Source organism: Microtus oregoni, unplaced genomic scaffold, assembly GCF_018167655.1.
Source record: "Microtus oregoni isolate MIOR12 unplaced genomic scaffold, Mior012 000025F_ref0000491, whole genome shotgun sequence".
Lineage (NCBI taxonomy): Eukaryota > Metazoa > Chordata > Mammalia > Rodentia > Cricetidae > Microtus > Microtus oregoni.
The window spans coordinates 10,717,267-10,734,160 of NW_024543084.1; the positions used below are offsets into that span (position 1 = coordinate 10,717,267).

General features: G+C 51.8%; 4 protein-coding genes and 3 non-coding genes across 13 annotated transcripts; 5 read left to right on the forward strand and 2 right to left on the reverse strand.

Moving 5' to 3' along the window:
* Positions 1–1,544: 1,544 nt before the first annotated feature.
* Positions 1,545–7,023, reverse strand: Med22 (mediator complex subunit 22). Of its 3 annotated transcripts, none has more exons than XM_041674442.1 (4): positions 6,666–7,023; positions 5,345–5,425; positions 4,432–4,640; positions 1,545–2,434 (listed from the first exon to the last, which is right to left on the reverse strand). In XM_041674442.1, the coding sequence occupies exons 1-4, from the start codon at positions 6,786–6,788 to the stop codon at positions 2,245–2,247; spliced, it is 603 nt and encodes a 200-aa protein (XP_041530376.1). In that variant the 5' UTR covers positions 6,789–7,023; the 3' UTR covers positions 1,545–2,244. The 3 variants fall into 3 exon arrangements, with proteins under 3 accessions (XP_041530376.1, XP_041530375.1, XP_041530377.1); XM_041674441.1 differs by having other exon boundaries at positions 5,249–5,425; XM_041674443.1 differs by lacking the exon at positions 5,345–5,425.
* A 112-nt stretch (positions 7,024–7,135) lies between these two features.
* Positions 7,136–9,955, forward strand: Rpl7a (ribosomal protein L7a). The gene is made up of 8 exons (XM_041674440.1): positions 7,136–7,173; positions 7,376–7,496; positions 7,844–7,993; positions 8,590–8,730; positions 8,924–9,003; positions 9,249–9,379; positions 9,584–9,653; positions 9,805–9,955. The coding sequence occupies exons 1-8, from the start codon at positions 7,171–7,173 to the stop codon at positions 9,907–9,909; spliced, it is 801 nt and encodes a 266-aa protein (XP_041530374.1). The 5' UTR covers positions 7,136–7,170; the 3' UTR covers positions 9,910–9,955.
* On the forward strand, positions 7,688–7,761 carry LOC121463188. Its single transcript, XR_005976406.1, has one exon. It is a non-coding gene; the product is annotated as a small nucleolar RNA SNORD24 (small nucleolar RNA).
* LOC121463185 lies at positions 8,772–8,846 on the forward strand. Its single transcript, XR_005976404.1, has one exon. It is a non-coding gene; the product is annotated as a small nucleolar RNA SNORD36 (small nucleolar RNA).
* On the forward strand, positions 9,107–9,177 carry LOC121463186. Its single transcript, XR_005976405.1, has one exon. It is a non-coding gene; the product is annotated as a small nucleolar RNA SNORD36 (small nucleolar RNA).
* A 47-nt stretch (positions 9,956–10,002) lies between the features above and the next one.
* Positions 10,003–12,765, reverse strand: LOC121462668 (surfeit locus protein 1). 4 transcript variants are annotated; one of them, XM_041674435.1, is made up of 9 exons: positions 12,678–12,761; positions 12,378–12,429; positions 12,034–12,167; positions 11,872–11,954; positions 11,034–11,225; positions 10,671–10,743; positions 10,428–10,590; positions 10,203–10,284; positions 10,003–10,122 (listed from the first exon to the last, which is right to left on the reverse strand). In XM_041674435.1, the coding sequence occupies exons 1-9, from the start codon at positions 12,750–12,752 to the stop codon at positions 10,053–10,055; spliced, it is 924 nt and encodes a 307-aa protein (XP_041530369.1). In that variant the 5' UTR covers positions 12,753–12,761; the 3' UTR covers positions 10,003–10,052. The 4 variants fall into 4 exon arrangements, with proteins under 4 accessions (XP_041530369.1, XP_041530370.1, XP_041530371.1 ...); XM_041674436.1 differs by having other exon boundaries at positions 12,034–12,187; XM_041674437.1 differs by lacking the exon at positions 10,428–10,590.
* A 37-nt stretch (positions 12,766–12,802) lies between these two features.
* Surf2 (surfeit 2) lies at positions 12,803–16,444 on the forward strand. Of its 2 annotated transcripts, none has more exons than XM_041674670.1 (6): positions 12,803–12,925; positions 13,127–13,281; positions 13,835–13,938; positions 15,241–15,423; positions 15,565–15,728; positions 16,173–16,444. In XM_041674670.1, exons 1-6 carry the CDS (start codon positions 12,848–12,850, stop codon positions 16,263–16,265), a joined length of 777 nt encoding a protein of 258 aa, XP_041530604.1. In that variant the 5' UTR covers positions 12,803–12,847; the 3' UTR covers positions 16,266–16,444. The 2 variants fall into 2 exon arrangements, with proteins under 2 accessions (XP_041530604.1, XP_041530605.1); XM_041674671.1 differs by having other exon boundaries at positions 16,176–16,444.
* Positions 16,445–16,894: the final 450 nt, after the last annotated feature.

Genomic DNA, 16,894 nt, shown 5'->3' on the forward strand with positions numbered 1-16,894 from the left:
AGCCAGGCCTGAGGGGCCGGCTAGTACTTAACCTGGAGGCGGTCCTCTGAAAGAAGCAACCTGTAAGGTCAGGACTTCAGTCCAGCCGGCCCCGCCAGACAGAACGGAAGCCGTTCTAGCTCCTTCCCAGCTAATCCACCTGAAGCCCAGAATCCAGCCTGCAGGGGATGCCCAACACCCCACGACCACTCCGCCACACGGAGCAAAACACAAACCGGTATCTGGGGGGGGGGGGGGGGGGGACCACACATGAGTATGGCGTGGAATCTAGATTACATGTAGTCATGTATCAATTGTTTTGATGGCATTGGGCCTTTAGAGATGAAAATCCCCTTGCAGATGGCATTGAAATGGCGTATGTACGAGGAAATGGAGGGAAGAGCGAGTCCTTAGTAGGGCCTATACAGGCCTTGCTATACACGTGCTACATAGCATGTAATTCATCTAGGATCACTCACAAATTAATGCTCGTGAGAAAAAAAATAAAAATAAAGGTCACACAGAAGTTACATCACTGACTCTTGAGTTCCTAGAGAACTGAATCCCTGGCTCTCTCCGGGGAGTTCTGCCCCCAGCAGCATAAGCTGAAGGAAGACAGTGGTGTCCTTTAAATGAGAAGCTTTGCTTTTAAATATAAAGGACAGAATTGGCCAAACAGAATAAAACACAAGAATCAGTCTTTCATTAAGGTTTTTGGAACCCCTTCTGAACCGTTGCTTCTGGTGCCTCCCTAAGTCCTCTACCCTGTGCCTAAGCTTTCTCGGTGACACTCATCGGTTCTTCCAACAGTTAACATATTGCAGACATCACTCTGATGGAAAACTCCATCAATGGGGCAGTGACTTCCCCAGCTACCCACTTGTGTGCTACCTTCTGTTTGGCTATGTAGGTGCTGGGCCACCTGGTGACCAGCCCATGTTCCTCATAGACCCGGGATGGCTTTCATGAATGAAGCATGCTCATGGTATAGTTAGGAGTGACAGGCTGAAGGCAAACACACACCCCAGTGTCATGATTTCTGCATGTCAGTGTTGAGCCTGGTACTGAGAGGCAATGGGGTCTGAGTTCCTAGTTGTTTCTGCCACTTAATTTCTCAGCCTGTGGCTCTAGGCATGACACACCTCTTCAAGCCCATGCCTACTTCAAGATGCAGATATGACAGCACTAAGTTGAGGTGGCAGAAATAGGTGGCACCGGAGGTACAAGTGCTGCACTCATATAACTTAAGTAATGGCAGACTTTTCATTCCTTTACCAAATGTCAAGGACCTACTAGATGCTAGTGGGAGAGGAGCTATACAAGGAGTGTAAGCGGAGACTGTTCTTTCATTTCCCAGCCGCCCAGACCCAAATAATCACACAGAAACTAGATTAATTACAACACTGCTTGGCCAATAGCTTAAGCATATTAGCATATTCCCAGCTAGCTCTTCATATTAAATTAACCCATTTCTATTAATCTGTGTATCACCATGAGGCTGTGGCTTACTGGCATCTTTCTCCTTCGGCAGCTACATGGTGTCTCCTTTACTCTGCCTACTCTCTCTATGTATCTCTGTTCGGATTTCCCACTTGCTTTATTCTGCCCTGCCATAGGCCGAAGCAGCTTCTTTTATTAGCCAATGGTAATAAAACATTTCACAGCATACAGAGGGCAATCCCACATCAGAGTTGGGGCTGTTGCTTGAGGAACCCGGGGGAATCTTAGACTGATCAGGAAAGAAAAATGAACAGCACAAAAAGGTAATGTTTTATTCAACAGTTTCATCACAAAAGTAGCAGAATGAAAATGGTGTCAGAATCCAGGAAGATGCCCTGGCTAGCTAGCTGCCTCGGTCTTGCTAGGACTGTCCAGCTGTGGCACAAACAATTGTGCACCAGGCAGTGGACAGGGCTCTCTATACAGGAGCTTGAGTCAAATATGGGTGGCTGGACTTGGCTAAGGTCTACTGAGCACCTCCTAATTCTCAACAGACTGAGGCTTTCTATCACCAGCCAACCTCCCCATTCAAGGTCCTCAATGGGACCAACTTCCATCTGGCAGTCAGGAAGGTAGCCACTAGAGACGAAGGGCCATCCATCTGCCTGTAAATAACTGAACAGCATTCCTGAACCATCAGGGAACTGGCCCTGGCCTGGCCAGGTCCCTAAGGCTACAGTGGTTCCTGATCCCGAAGTGGGAGCTAAGACTGAAGCGGGCACCCACAGGACTTCCTTTCTGATAAACTAGGGCCCTGGGGAGCGCTCAGGTGTGTTCTGTGGGGCCAGGGCCACCACCATGGGAGTGGGCAGGGGCTGCAGACTGCAGGGGACCAGCACCAGTCTCCGGGGACGCCAGAAGAGGGGCTGAGAGGCCATCAGCAGAATCTGTGTCGAGGTCCAGCCTCCAGTAAGCTTCACATAGAGGCAGGTCATTAGCTTCGCAGAGACTTGAGCTTTGCCACCACAAGAAACCCCCAGGAATGACAGGAGCAGGCAGAGGAAAGCCAGGGAGGGGAAAGCAAGACAGATGCAGAGTTAAGAAATGAACATCACCTGATTGCCTCCCCTTCCTCTCCTCTGTGCTAGCCCCTCTGCTACCAGTTCTGGCTGCCCTTGCAGTCAAAAAGATGCCATCAACAGACCGAGTGACTTAGGCAAGCTCTCCCCATGGGCCACATGTCCTTCCTGACACTAACGAATCCCCATCCCTGTGGGTCTCCTCCCATCCTGACTGCCCACCCATTAACAGTATGGCAGTGATAAGACTTTACAAAGAGCTCAACATGGCAGAGACCTGTCTGTTCCTATCAGGGAATGGGCCTAACTATAAAAAGTCAGGAACAGAGGTCCATTTCTGTACACACCAACTGCTCCAGCCCTACAGCTTTGAGCCCCACACTTTCACACACTCCATTTCCCCATGCTACACAGGAAAGACTAGAGGTGGAAGAGGCAAGGATTAAGTCTCAGCGGTCATGGCAGGTTACCTGGAGCACATCTGTTTCCACAGCTTTCTAATCTGCACAAGGCCCTAGCCACATACCTGCCCCCAACAGTCCCTCTCTGAACTACCCAAAAGAGTAGCATCCCAGGAGAGTGGAGGGGAGGCAAAGCCAGAATCAGCAAGCAGTGAGTATATAGGCAGGAGTAGCTGTGCAGAAGGGAAGCTGGGCAGCTGGTGGTGGTGTGGGCACACAGAATAACCCCACTGGCCCTGCACAGAAGAGCCCTGCCATTTAAGGTAATTCATAGGCAGAGGGGCCGCTGCCATATCATGAGGAATATGAAAAAGGTGACTGTCCAAAAGGAACGCTGGTTGTCTCAGAAACTCATGCAGGTGATGCAGAGACTGAGGCTTTGGAAACCTGGCACACTGTATTTCTGTCTTAAGCAATTTCATCCCCTCCTCCATCAACTCCTATAGCAGGGCTAAGTCACTGCCCCAAGACTGATCCACCCAGGGGCCCTTGAAGCAGTAACTGTCTAAAGGGTAGCGACAGGAAGAATTCATCCTGGTGAGTGGGAGCAGAAGAGATGGTCCCATTCATTTGCTAAGCTGATGAATATTGGGATCAAGGACAGCCCCAGAACTGCCCCAGTTGGCAGTGACCCTGAAGACTAGGATGGGGAAAACAAGCCCTAGATCACATACTGCCCAGCTCTGGACATCTTCTGTGCAGCAGGAGCCCACACCTACCACCAGGGGAAGCCAGGTTTGCCTGGGAGAGGGTGCTGCTGGACGGAACCTGAATTTCAAGCTGAGAGGATGTGAGCCAGGCCTCCATTCTCCAGCCTCAGTTTCCCACATATTTCACATTGTACTCCTAATTTCTCAGGGCCTCTCTAGCTCAGAAACTGTCAGGTTTCAAGTGGCCCTTCAGAGGACTAGGTGACAGATCCTACCTACGCTATCCTAGGTCTGACACCTCCATAAGGCTGAGCTGACCAGAAACAGGATATCCAAGTACCCAAGCCCAGTTCTCAGAGCCGCTCTGCTTGAGCTCCTTCCTCCTCCTTCCCAGTGTTCCCCACCCCTACACTGAGGAATTTGATGATATCTGCATAGAACTGAATCTCTGGGCAAGCAGTAGGCAGTGATGTCCCACGGAGTGGACATAGTTATAGACCCAGAAGGCCACAGGGGCCAATACAGCCTTGGCTAAAGTGTCAAGACAGAGATTTAGAGCAGGAAGGCAGACTGCACTGCCCAGGAGACTTCCTCGCCTCCTGGGGATGTCCTTCTCTGGCCGCTGACACCAAGTCCTGTGATTTTCCACCCCACTTCATTGAGGGGAAGGCCTGGGCACCAGCTGGTGGCTGGCTGTGACTGTCTGTCCATCAGGGGCTCTGCTGTCAAGGAGGACTTGGAAAAACACAAGGCCCTGAAGGCCCTAGTTAGCCTGGGGAGGCAGCAGGTACCACCTTCATGCGAGTCCAGCCCTATTTGTACCTGGACGAGTAGTACTCCTCCTCCAGCTCATAGAGGTCGATGGAGACCTCGTCCCGCAAGGTGATGAGCTTGCGATCACACTCTTCCTGCAGGGCGCGCAGCTGCTGGTTACGCTGGTCAATGGCTTCATTCACAGATGGGAAGTCATTAAGGATCAGGAACTGCTTGAGATCAGATACCAGCTTCATCAGCGATTCGCCAGCTCGGACCTGCCACCATCATAATCAGGATAAGCATGAGAGGAGACGGAGATGGTGGCCCTGCCTTGTGTAACTGGTGCTGGGCCAACCGTGGGTTTCTGCAAGTCTCAACTTCATGATCAGCAAAGAGTCAGAGCCTGCACAGAGTCATCTGTGAGGACAGAGGGCTGGGAAAGCAAGGTCAGAACCCACCTGACCACAGGTGGGATAGGAAAAGTTTGCTCACTTCAAGCTTTCCCGCCCCAACCATGAACACATCCCATGCACTCAACTCCAAGTCAACAGAAGACCATGCCCTGGGGTTCCTCCTGACCCATTCCTTCCCAGAGATGGCACAACTGCAAGTTGGGCAGGATTCCCTGGGGTCTTTGCCCCACATGGTGTCATTTGCTGGTACCCACTGTACAGACACTGACCTACTGGGCTTTCCCTGGAACATCAAGATGGGCTCACACTTCACATACGCCATTTCACATACGACAAAAGGCCATTTTGCCTTTCCAGTCACAACCAGCCTTGGGGAACCTTTGTCAGCAAGAATGGCTGCCTTCCTCCTGACTACTATACAGGATGGAAAAGGCTGTATGTCTATTGCACCCACCCACCCCAGTACCCACCAGGGGCAACTTCCTCTGCCCCGCCCCACTCTTCTCTTGTTTTCCTTTGGTCCATCTGTGATCCCTACAGGGGTGTTTTCCACCCTGGCCACTCACGATGTTGGCAGCTCGCACATGCATCTCGTAATTGTCTTGTTCACCCTGAGTAGCCCGCGACACCTGTGTCTCATCCTCAATCTGGGGACAAATAAAAAAGCTTAGAATCAGCACAGGCAGCCTCCTGGCTTAGCCTGGTTGACAGGAACCCAACAGCTAATAGCCACTGCCTCCACCCCAAGAGCCACCACCCCAGCCTGTCTATCAGGCCTTCCTGCATACCCAGAACCCTACTTCCTATCTAGACAGCTGGCAATGTCCACTCCAACCCCCTCTCATTCTGTGGGTGACAATAGGTGACTTCATCACATAAAAAGGACACTGCAAGTCTTTTTGAGAAAGTTTACAGGAAAAAAGATGTTCAATAAAGGAGTAAAAAGACATTTTTTTTTAATCTTTTGTTTTTAAGGCAAAGTCTCATGTAACTCAGGCTGGCCTGAACTTCTGATCCTCCTGCCTCCACTTCCTAAATCCTGACAGTAAAGAACTGTGCCAACATCTAGTTTATCCAGTGCCAGGGACTGAATACAGGGCTTTGTAACTGCTAGGCAAGCACCTTACAATGGCAACAACTATGTTGAGTAGCTAACTAAGCAAGGCTTCCTCACAAAAAAGCCTGAACTGTTGTTCTCAGCTTACATTACAGATAGACCAGTTAGAGACGGACACAGACCTCAGTGGTCTTGAGGCATCTCAGACATAGAGCAGCAGCTCTCAACATTGCGATTCATAATAATAACAGTTGCAAATTTATAGTTATGAAGTAGCAACAAAAATAACTTTGTGGTGGGGGGTCACCACAAAATGAGGACTTGTATTAAAGGAGTAAACTCATCAGTCATCACAAGAATCTACGGCAATGGGGAAACTAAAGTAGAGCCCTGGCAATTCGGCCACAGCCCTCTGCTCTACCCACACCTGTCCTTATTTGGCTTTTCTATTCACCTGCTGACCTTTTTTTTTTCTTAAATATTTATTTATTTATTTATTTATTTATTATGTATACAATATTCTGTTTGTGTGCATGTCTGCAGGCCAGAAGAGGGCACCAGACCTCTTTACAGATGGTTGTGAGCCACCATGTGGTTGCCGGGAATTGAACTCAGGACCTTTGGAAGAGCAGGCAATGATCTTAACCACTGAGCCCCACCAGCCCCACCTGCTGACCTTTTGACGCGTCGTCGCTCACACCCGCACCGAACTGATCACATTCCCTTTGCATCCCCACCCCTTCAACAGAATCCAAACTCATGTACCCAGACCCCAGGGAACGCCGCCAGTTCCTGCCTTCTCCCTTGGCCTCGGAACAGCGACCACACACCTTGGCGGTCTTGATGATCTCGGTGAAGTTGTCCATGATGGACTTGATGTCGTCTTTGAGCCGTTTGTTGTAGGACTGCAGCAGCGTCTCCTTGCTCTGGGGCAAGGCTCTCTGCTGGGCCATGGCAGGTCCCGGGTGACAGCAGCCACAGTCCGGTCAGACCCGAAACGAGCACACAGAGCCTGCGGGGGTGGGGAGCGGGATTCCGCTACATCAGCTTCCTCCGCGAACGCGGGCCCTTTACCGCGCTCGGGTTTTGTTCCCTACACCCGCAACCACTCGGGACCTGTGGTACCTTGCCTGGTCCAGCAGCCCTCGGCGAACGAGCAGCCGCCGTTCCGCAGGCTCCGCCCAGACCCCGCCCCACTTCCGCCGACAGAATGCGGCGTGATCCAGTCGCTTTAAATCCGAAATCCCGCGCAGGCGACAACTCTCGCGATCTCCGAAGCTGCTTACATATTACCCACAATCCCCTTTTTCTTTCTCTCTCCTCCAGCCCGGCAAGATGGTGAGTGATCGAGCTCCTTGGCTTCATCCGCCTCCATCCGCCGCCCGACGCCGTCTCCCGGGTTCCGCGACCGCGCTTGGCGCTTCGGAGGCCTGCGCTGAAAGGGAGCGGCGGCGAGCGGCGCGCAGGGGACGAGCCTGCCGCCCGATGGGATGGCGACGACGGAGGACACAGCCTCACGGGCTTTCTCTCTTGTGTTCAGCCCAAGGGAAAGAAGGCCAAGGGGAAGAAGGTGGCCCCGGCCCCCGCCGTCGTGAAGAAGCAGGAGGCGAAGAAGGTGGTGAATCCTTTGTTTGAGAAGAGGCCTAAGAACTTCGGCATTGGTAAGAAGTGGGGCGAGTGCTGTCCCGAGAACGCGGCGGTGGCTGCAGGGGACCTGGGGGTTGGGGTTTACTCTGGCCGGAACCAAGCCGGCGGTGGCCGTCCTGGTTTTCACGTAGCCACAGCGGGAACTTCGGCTACCGTGCCTGCTGGCAGGCCATGGCTTTCGGTTATAGCGGGATGTGGCGTTGTGTGCAGATGATGTAAAAGAATATTTGCTATCAGAAAAGCAGTGATGACATTTGAACCACCAAGATCGCTGATGCACCAGCACCCACCCTCCCGAGCGCCCAGATGTAGCCCCGCGCAGCGATGACTCCTGATTGATGGTGTCACTCTTGCTTCCCAGGGCAGGACATCCAGCCCAAGAGAGATCTCACGCGCTTCGTCAAATGGCCCCGCTACATTAGGCTGCAGCGGCAGAGGGCCATCCTCTATAAGCGGCTCAAAGTTCCTCCAGCCATTAACCAGTTCACCCAAGCCCTGGACCGGCAAACAGGTGAGATTTTGAAAAGCGGCCGGTTTGATGTCACTGGAGCATGAGATTGGTCCTAAGTTGTCATTTTTACGGTTAGCGAAGGAAAAGGGTGCTTGCTGCAGGGTCTCAGCGCCCTTATACAGTGGCTGGGGAGGGTTGAAAGGGGTCCCCAGCCACTCTGCTCTAAACAGCCAGCTATCTTCAAGCTCAGTAAGGTGGGGAAGCTGTTACGGGAGATGCCCAAGGTTGACCTAGCCTTCTCGTCTGCACGTACCAAACTAGGATAGTTTAGGGTTCTTTGACATCTTGTAGTATTGGTTGTTCTGAACTCAAAATGTAGACCCAGGCGGGCGTTGAACTCGAAATCCTGTTTCCCCAGGTGCTGGGTTAAAGGGGTGCCACAAGGATGGGTTTTTTTTTTTTTAACTCTTTTATGCCACAGTTGTACAAGGGTTCAGAGACCCTCCACAAGGCCTGTATATGTAAAATGCCTTTCAAGTGACAGGTTAGAATTGGGCCTGAGCAAGAGACTGCCCGCCACATGACCACACTCAGGAAGCTATGTAGCAGACTTAAAAGACACAAGCCTCAAGTCTAACTCAAGAATGTTTTCCCAGCTACCCAGTTGCTTAAGCTTGCCCACAAGTACAGGCCAGAGACCAAGCAGGAAAAGAAGCAGAGGCTGCTGGCCCGTGCTGAGAAGAAAGCTGCCGGCAAAGGGGATGTCCCGACTAAGAGACCACCTGTCCTTCGAGCGGGTAAGTGGATCCCTGGGAAAGGAGGGGTGGTGGGGCAGGCTGTGCGATGATGTCTGAATTTCTTCACCTGAGAGCACTGTGGAGAGTGAAATCGAGCTTTTTAACCCTGAGTCACAGCTTGTGGAACTGCTTTTGTGACTCTAGCAGCCCAAGCAAGCACTCAGGCAAAGTGGTTGTATGTTGTGTATTCCAGGCGTCAATACAGTCACCACTTTGGTAGAGAACAAGAAGGCTCAGCTGGTGGTGATTGCCCACGACGTAGACCCCATTGAGGTAGGTCTGGTGGTTTAAGCATCAAGTGCAGTACTGCCAGGGTCCTGTGGGAGGGTGGGGTTGGTTTTGTGAGTTGAAGGTGAGGAATCCATTTGTGTGGCTCTTGCTATGATGTGAATCTTTGACTGAAGTGCTTTGATGTGCAATCACATGAGCTTTTTAACCCTGAGCATTTGCCACAAAGTAGCAGGGTAGCTGGCTACTGCTTCTGCTCCCAAACACTTATAAAGTATCCTTGCTTCTAGCTGGTGGTCTTCCTGCCTGCTCTGTGTCGCAAGATGGGGGTCCCCTACTGCATCATCAAGGGAAAGGCCAGGCTGGGGCGGCTGGTCCATAGGAAGACATGCACCACTGTTGCCTTCACACAGGTTAACTCGTGAGTATTCGGGCTTGTCCTTAAGCTTCCCTTACCCTCCCAGGTTTTGGACCATTTGCCAATGATGGTTAAGAATTTCTTCACCTGAATCAGGCGTGTTGTCATTCTGTGTCTGAGGCAAAAAAATAAGATGCTTGTATCAGAAAAATTATTCCTGTGTCTGCTTCCTAAAGAGTAACAAGGCCTTTCTCCCTTCTTTGCCAGGGAAGACAAGGGTGCTCTGGCCAAGCTGGTGGAAGCTATTAGGACCAATTACAACGACAGATATGATGAGGTGAGCAGTTCTATACAGAGCATGGGATTGGTTGGTGCTTTTAGCAGTCAGATTTGGGTTGCCCACTTGGAGTCAGTGAATATGGGATGTTAGCTGATGTGTGCATGTATTAGAGAATAGGCCAAACTGACTTGTTGTATCTGTATTTCAGATCCGCCGCCACTGGGGAGGCAACGTCCTGGGTCCTAAATCTGTGGCTCGAATTGCCAAGCTGGAAAAGGCAAAGGCCAAAGAACTCGCCACTAAACTGGGTTAAATGTACTGCTGAGTTTTCTGTACATAAATATAAAACTTCCATCTGATGTCTGGTTATTTGGGTTGATGTGCTTAAAATGTCTTGAAACCAAGCCAGGGTTTAAAAATAACAATCTTTATTTTATAGGAACAGGTTTGTTAACTTCACACACCTGGTGTCCGCCGCACAAATTTTTGAAACCACAAGAATGATGTGGCTGCACACAGTCCATACCTGTGATTGAAAGAAGTTTAGTTGTCCGCTCATACAGTGTATGGGGGGGGGGGATGTAACAAGACAGAAGGAGGACTAACCAGGTAATGATGTACTGCATGTGCTCATTCCGAAGAGTGACTCTTGTCTGCCCTCCAATGGGTCCTCCAGGGATTGTACTCTCTGCAGAGACAATAGAACTTAATGTCCACCTCTAATGGGACTCCTCTTCAGTTCCCTACTAAAGGCCAACTGGGTGTTCCTCTGCCCCAGACAAACTAGGTGCCAGGGAAAGAAGTGGGAGGGTCCAGGCTGCCACAGCGTACTGAAGTCTGCATCGATGAAAATGGGGTCTGCGCCTGTTATCTTGGCCATAGCTTCCAGATCCCGATAATGCCAGTGATTCTGTTCTGGACTGTTCTCAGGGACAAAGGGCTTCCTAGTTTCTGTCAGCCTCACTATGCCAACTAGGTCTACTTCTCCAAGAACCTACAAAGAAAGGTGAGACAGAAGTCCTACATGGAAAATGGGTGGATTATAATATCGCAAGCTGAAAGCCTATCTCTTACCTGGCCTTTCTGTCTGGTTTCTGGATTCACTTTCTTCTTGGGAACAAACCCTCTGTTAACCAGGATGGTAACTCTGAAACAATAAAAGTGTCCCTTTGAGTGAGGGAGGGTTCCAGCACAGATCATCATTAATGGTCACTGCAACATCTACAGGACAGTTCGACAGAATTGTTTGTTCTGTGGATCCAGTCCAACACAGCCTCAGTGACTCAAACCCTATCAACTGGCTAAAACAGTTGCTTAATGTCAGAACTGGAGATCTTGGAAATGATCCGGCTGTATTAGTTGAATCTCATGGACTCCCCAGGGTCTGAAGGTTGGTTGAGCACGGTGAAGGAAGCTGCCAGGCCATAGCCTACTCACCCCAAGTCAGAGCAGTGGAAAGGAGTAACTACATAGGCTCCACTTTCCATTGAGGAGGAGATTCGGCCAGCATCACGGGCCTCTCGAGCAGGGTCCACCTTGGTCCGAGGCATCATGTACAGCTCTTTGGAGTGGTCAAAGTGCCCCCTGACCTTCACTGGCCTGTACTCCAGGTTTTTCAGTTCCATTGGGCTACAAGGAGGAAGGGCTGTGGGTAAGCCAGGCGTGTCTAAGAATGTTGGCAAAGCTACCAAGCCCCACCAGGCAGGGTAAGAAAGGCCCAGTGAGGATCATCAGATTACAAGTTGTGTCCTCCATAGAGGTGATCTCAGCACCAGCCTCTGATGCCATATGAGAATGTGGATCTGCAAGGAAAGTTATGGATTGAGTCAAACTTCACCTGTTACATATCTTAAGTACCTAAGCCTCACCACTATGGGGGATCCTTGAAAGACCTGAAAAGGGAAATATGGCATCAAAAATACATCCCTCCTATTTATGTTCCATGTTCTTTGGCAGTTTCTTTTTTTTTTGGGGGGGGGGGGGGTTGAGACAGGGTTTCTGTGTGGCTTTGGAGTCTGTCCTGGAACTAGCTCTGTAGACCAGGCTGGTCTCGAACTCAGAGATCCGCCTGCCTCTGCCTCCCGAGTGCTGGGATTAAAGGCGTGAGCCACCACCGCCCGGCTCTTTGGCAGTTTCATAAAGGCAATCAGTAGCCAGTCTGGTGGGAAATTTTGAGGACCCTGCCCAAGGGCAGAAATTACTGAGAAGACACCAAACAAGCCAGGGCCCCACGCTGCTCCTAAGTGGGATGGATTGGGTGGGCAGTCACACTCACTCGGCAGGCAGAGGAATGGGCTCAGCCATTATTCGAGACTCTAATTCTGCAATCAGTTTCAGCTTCCATTTCCGACGTTGGACCTACAGAAACAACATGAGCTAAGCAAACATCAGTGGGGTCCAAGGCTCAGAGATACCCAAATTAGACCCTGGTCTTCACCTGCCAAGTCCCCAGGCCAAAAGCAGTAGCAGGGATGAGAAGCAGGAACCATTGGAGGAAAGAGTCGTCCTCTGCTTTAGCGGCGGCTGCTTCAGCAGTAGAACTGTAGCACCTGCTTGGTCTCCACACCATCCCTGGAGGGAGTTTTACAATACTGGCATGGGGTCAGAAGGCCTAGAACAGAACTGGGTGGCCAATTCCTCGAGCAGACTTGGGTTAATGCCCACAGAGGATGTAAAGAAAGGAGCAATTAACAGCACCTGTGCCCAATCCGCTCCCAGTAGACCACTGCGGGCTGAATGGAGGCAGGTGTCCAAGCGCACCCAGGTCTGAGCCCTTCTCACCTGAGCGGAAAGAAAGCCCGAGGATGTTCCTTCTGGAAACGCGGAGCGGGGCCTGCGGGGACCGAACAGGCCGCGGGGCTCTAAGCTCAGGGACCTCAGGGACGCCAAGCGCGTGCACCTGGGCTAGGTACAGGACAGGGTCCTTCCCGGCCCAGCACCAACCCAGGCTAGAGCCTCTTAGGCAGGGTCCACCCCTGGCCCTGCTCCACCCCAGGCAAAGCCCTCTTGGGAAGGGTCCTCCTCGGCCCCATTCCACTCCAGGCTCGATTCTCCCGGGCCCCTCCACGTCCCCTCGCTCACCAGCCGCGGGCAGGACCACTGGGGCCACCGCGTCAAGCTCTGCCGCAGCACTGAGAAAGCCTTCACCGCCGCCATCTTTGAACACTTCCGGGACCGAGAAATCTGCTTCCGGGACGGGACGGCGCTCTGACCCACGTGGTAGCAGCGGTGTCAGAGGAGCATCTCAGATCATGGAAGAACTACCAGCTGATGTGCGGGCTTTCCTGTGCCAGCACCCCAGCCTGAGGCTGCTGCCGAATACTCAGAAGGTCTGAGGAGAACCGTGCCAGGGAGGAGTAGGACCAGGAAGGAACGGGACTCGGGAGGAGTGAGACCCGGAAGGACCGTGCCTGCCGGGGAGGAGTGGGACCCGGGAGTACTGTGCCTGGAAAGCAGTGGGACCCGGAGGACGGGACAGGGGAGGGGCGGGGCTGGCAAGAACCACTTGTGGACAGGCGGTCCATCCACAGGTACGCTGCTCTCTAACCGGCCATGAGCTACCCTGCCGTCTGCCGGAGCTTCAGGTCTACACCAGCGGCAAGAAGTACCAGCGGCTGTCCAGAGCCTCCCCGGCCTTCGATTACACAGCATTCGAGCCACACATCGTGCCCAGCACAAAGAATCTGTACGTAGGTGGCCGGCCAGCGCCTGGGGGCAGAGCCTGTGCTCCCTCTTCTGAATGTATAATGGCCTTCTACTGACACTTCCCCTTACATAGTCACCCGAGGCCAGGCTGACAGTGCCACTTTCACCGTTTGGGGACGCTATGGTTGTGTGGATGATATATCCTCACATGGGACTTCCTGAGCCATTTCCCCTTACATTCACCCTGGAGCAGTTTTTCTTGGGTGACAATCTGGATTTTTAATCCCAGATGCTGAGTGGAATTGTTTGGGAAGCTGTTTTCGAAAGTAAGACTGTAACTTGATCTGGAATACACTATGTAGACCAGGCTGACCTCAACTCAGATACCAGTCTGCCTCTCTGCCTCCTGAGTGCTGGGATAATAGATAGCCATGCCCTGTGGTTGGGAAGCTTGTCAAAGTCCAGGCACTGAGACTAAACGCAGAGCAGCCCCCAGGAGAACTTCGGGTGTTTGTAGCTTGCAGTCATGGTGGAGCCCACAGGTCTGGTCCTTGGTATGCACTGTCCCTCCATACCCCTCTGTTTGCCCTTAGGCACCAATTGTTCTGCAAACTCACCCTGAGGCACATCAACAAGTCCCCAGAGCATGTGCTGAGGCATGTCCAGGGCCGGAGGTATCAGAGAGCACTTCATCAATGTAAGTCACCTGTTACCTATCTTGAGGATGCGTGTCCCCTGCCCCCAACCAGAAAGGTGCCTTGACCCTCCTTCATTGTCCACTGTTGGTATACTTGGTTGGTCTTGCTTATGAGAGGGTAGTGGAGTGGCTCCTGACCTCACCACTGTAAAGCCAGAAGTGGGCTGGGAAGGAGTTGTGGTGAGTGGTACAGCAGGCTGAGGCCACAGTGCCAAAACTCCAGGATCCAGTCATCTGATACTGCAGGAGAGCCTTGGGGACTGTTGTCAGGACCTAGATTGGTGCAAACAGCCTTCTAGGGACTTGCAGACAGACCTGGTGTTTGATGGGCACAGCCAGGGGTGGGAAGGCATCCCAAGTGGTTGAGAGTGGGGGGACTCTTGTGGTATTTTAACCTCCAGGAGGGTTAGGGAGGGAGGATGGTGCCAGGCCAGGAGACTTGAGATAAGGCCAGCTTGAGGACTAGGGATGTAAAGGAAGGTCTCCCATGCCACCACAGGACAATGAGGGTGAGAAAGTGATTGAGATTAGGTCATTGGGAGGCTACGGGGGTGAAGGAGTTAGGCAGAGCCAGGCCTTGGCAAGGAGGGCTGGGAAGGTAGGGGAGATGCAGAAGCTGGGGATAAGCGGGAGGCTTCAGGGATGGCACTGCCTCTTTCCTACCCATCGGGCGGAATGTACAGACTGTGTCCTGTGCAGCACAACCAGATGATCTTCCCACACATCCTGGAGCTACGGCTTGGATGTGCCTTTGTTAGCTTTGTCATCTGCTGGGTTGTAACAGGGAGGTGCTGGGCAGGGATCCCCATGAGAGAGAATTATAAAGCTGGAGCTGAGATGGAGCCAGAAGGCAGTGAGACCACTTCATAGTAGTGGCCTGCTGAGGACACCGGGAGACGACCTTGTGCTGGTACTCATGAGCAGACAGACCGTAGTGGTCCTGGGAGCAGATGGCAGAGATGAAGTGGAAGACCCTAGAGATGCCAGGTTCCAGTTAGACTGTCACCCCAAGATCAATGATGGCTAGAGCTGGTGTCCCCCACCCAAGGAGATGGTTCTGGACCAACTGGGAAGCCCAAGAAGCTATGCCTCCTTAGGACCTGAGGATAGGCCCTAGCAAGGCCTTCCATGAAGTCAGACTCAGGAGACAGAAGATCAGTCAGCTGACCCTTAGGTCCAGAGGTTCCGGGTTGTCCATGTCTGTCCAGTAGGGTAGAGGAATAAAACACTGCCATAATACCGCCCATAGCTTAGCTTCGTACCAAGAGAACACCAGTGTAAGTAAGCTTGCTGGTCTCTTAGATGAGGAGTGTCAGAAACAAGGTGTGGAGTATGTCCCTGCCTGCCTATTGCACAAGAAGAGGAAGAGGGAGGACCACATGGATGGAGATGGGCTACCTGGTCAGAGAACAGCTTTCTGGGAGCCAGCTTCCAGTGATGAGGGAGGATCCCTGAGTGATGACAGCATGACAGACCTATACCCACGTGAGTAGGCACAGCCCGATTCCTGCCCTCCTGTTCGCCTCCTGCTAGGTATCTTGTGGTCCTAATCTGTTAGCCAGGTTTCCCAGGAAAGCGATGCTTTTACCTGTGGCGTAGCTCAGGCAGGTTGTTTGTTCCTCCCAGCTGAGCTATTCACAAAAAAAGATCTGGGCAAGCCTGAGAACGACACTACTGAAGACTTTCTGACAGACCAAGAGGAAGAGAAGCCAAAGCAGTCGAGAGAGAAGGGCACTGGGGAGAGGAGAGAAGTCAAAGTGGACCGCAAGAGGAGCCGTAAACTCACAAAGGTGAGTGTGTGCCGCACAGTGCTGAGGTCAGGAGGGCTACACAGCCTGGCCGAGTGAGGCTGGACAGCTAGTGCTCCCCATAGTTTTAACAAATTCTGCAAGTAGTGCACTGTCAACCTAACAGCCTATAAATATGGAAGCTGAGGCCACTTCAGAAGGTCTCCAGGAGCAGGTCCTGACCAATGGCTTCTCAGCTCTGAGCTGGGTGCCCCACAACACAGGACTAAGGATTAGCTGCTGGGCACCACTTCTCTAAGTGACAGGAGTGAGGATTCTGTTAGAGAAGCCAGGTGGACAATGTCTGGAGTGACTCTGGCCACACACTGCCCCAGCATAAAAGGGAAAACTGTCAAGAACACAGGCTGCTTTTCAGCCTTAGACACACAGTGCCTTCCTTCCATGTGGACTTGCAAAGGCCCTGGTCACTATTTTCTGCTTTCACAGAAGCAGTTCACCTCATTGACCAAGAAGTTCAAGAGCCATCATCACCACAAGCCCAAGAACTTCAGTTCTTCCTTTAAGCAGCTGGGAAAATGAACCGTGCAGAGAAAGCCTTTGGGTGTCCTTGGAACTGGCCACCGATGTCCTGACATTGGCTGTTGCCCAGAGTGGGCCTGGAGGTTCTGTTCAGAAGGTGACAGCAGCAGGGATTTGAAGATTCCTCTTCGTACATGGCTTTTCTGTGGTCTTTAGTGACTCACTGTAGCATCCTGACTTTGCCAGGCCCGCACCCTGGCTGGTCACCACATAGGATCACACTATATACCACAAATGCCATTATTTATTTTGATGTTTCCAAAGATCAAAACATTTTCAAACACAACTAAGATATAAAATACAGCATAAAAATGAGGTTTATACCTATTCCCACATAAAGCTAAAGCATTTTCAGAAACCGTTTTGCCAAACCAATGTGTAGATCTTTTTTTTTTTTTTTTTTTTTTTTTTGTCCCATCCCAGGCACAGCCCACAGAAAGCTGGTAGATGGGCCAGGGTATCCTTGGGATGGGGGCTGCTGCTGCTGAGAGGCATGCTTTTGCCTCCTAGGGTCTGCCCCATTCCACAAACTGGAATATTACGGGACTGCCAGTGCAGGTAACGGAGCAGGTGGGTGTACACTGAGGCAGCTCTGCTTGTCAAGGGACTTGGTAGTAAGGAAATGTCAT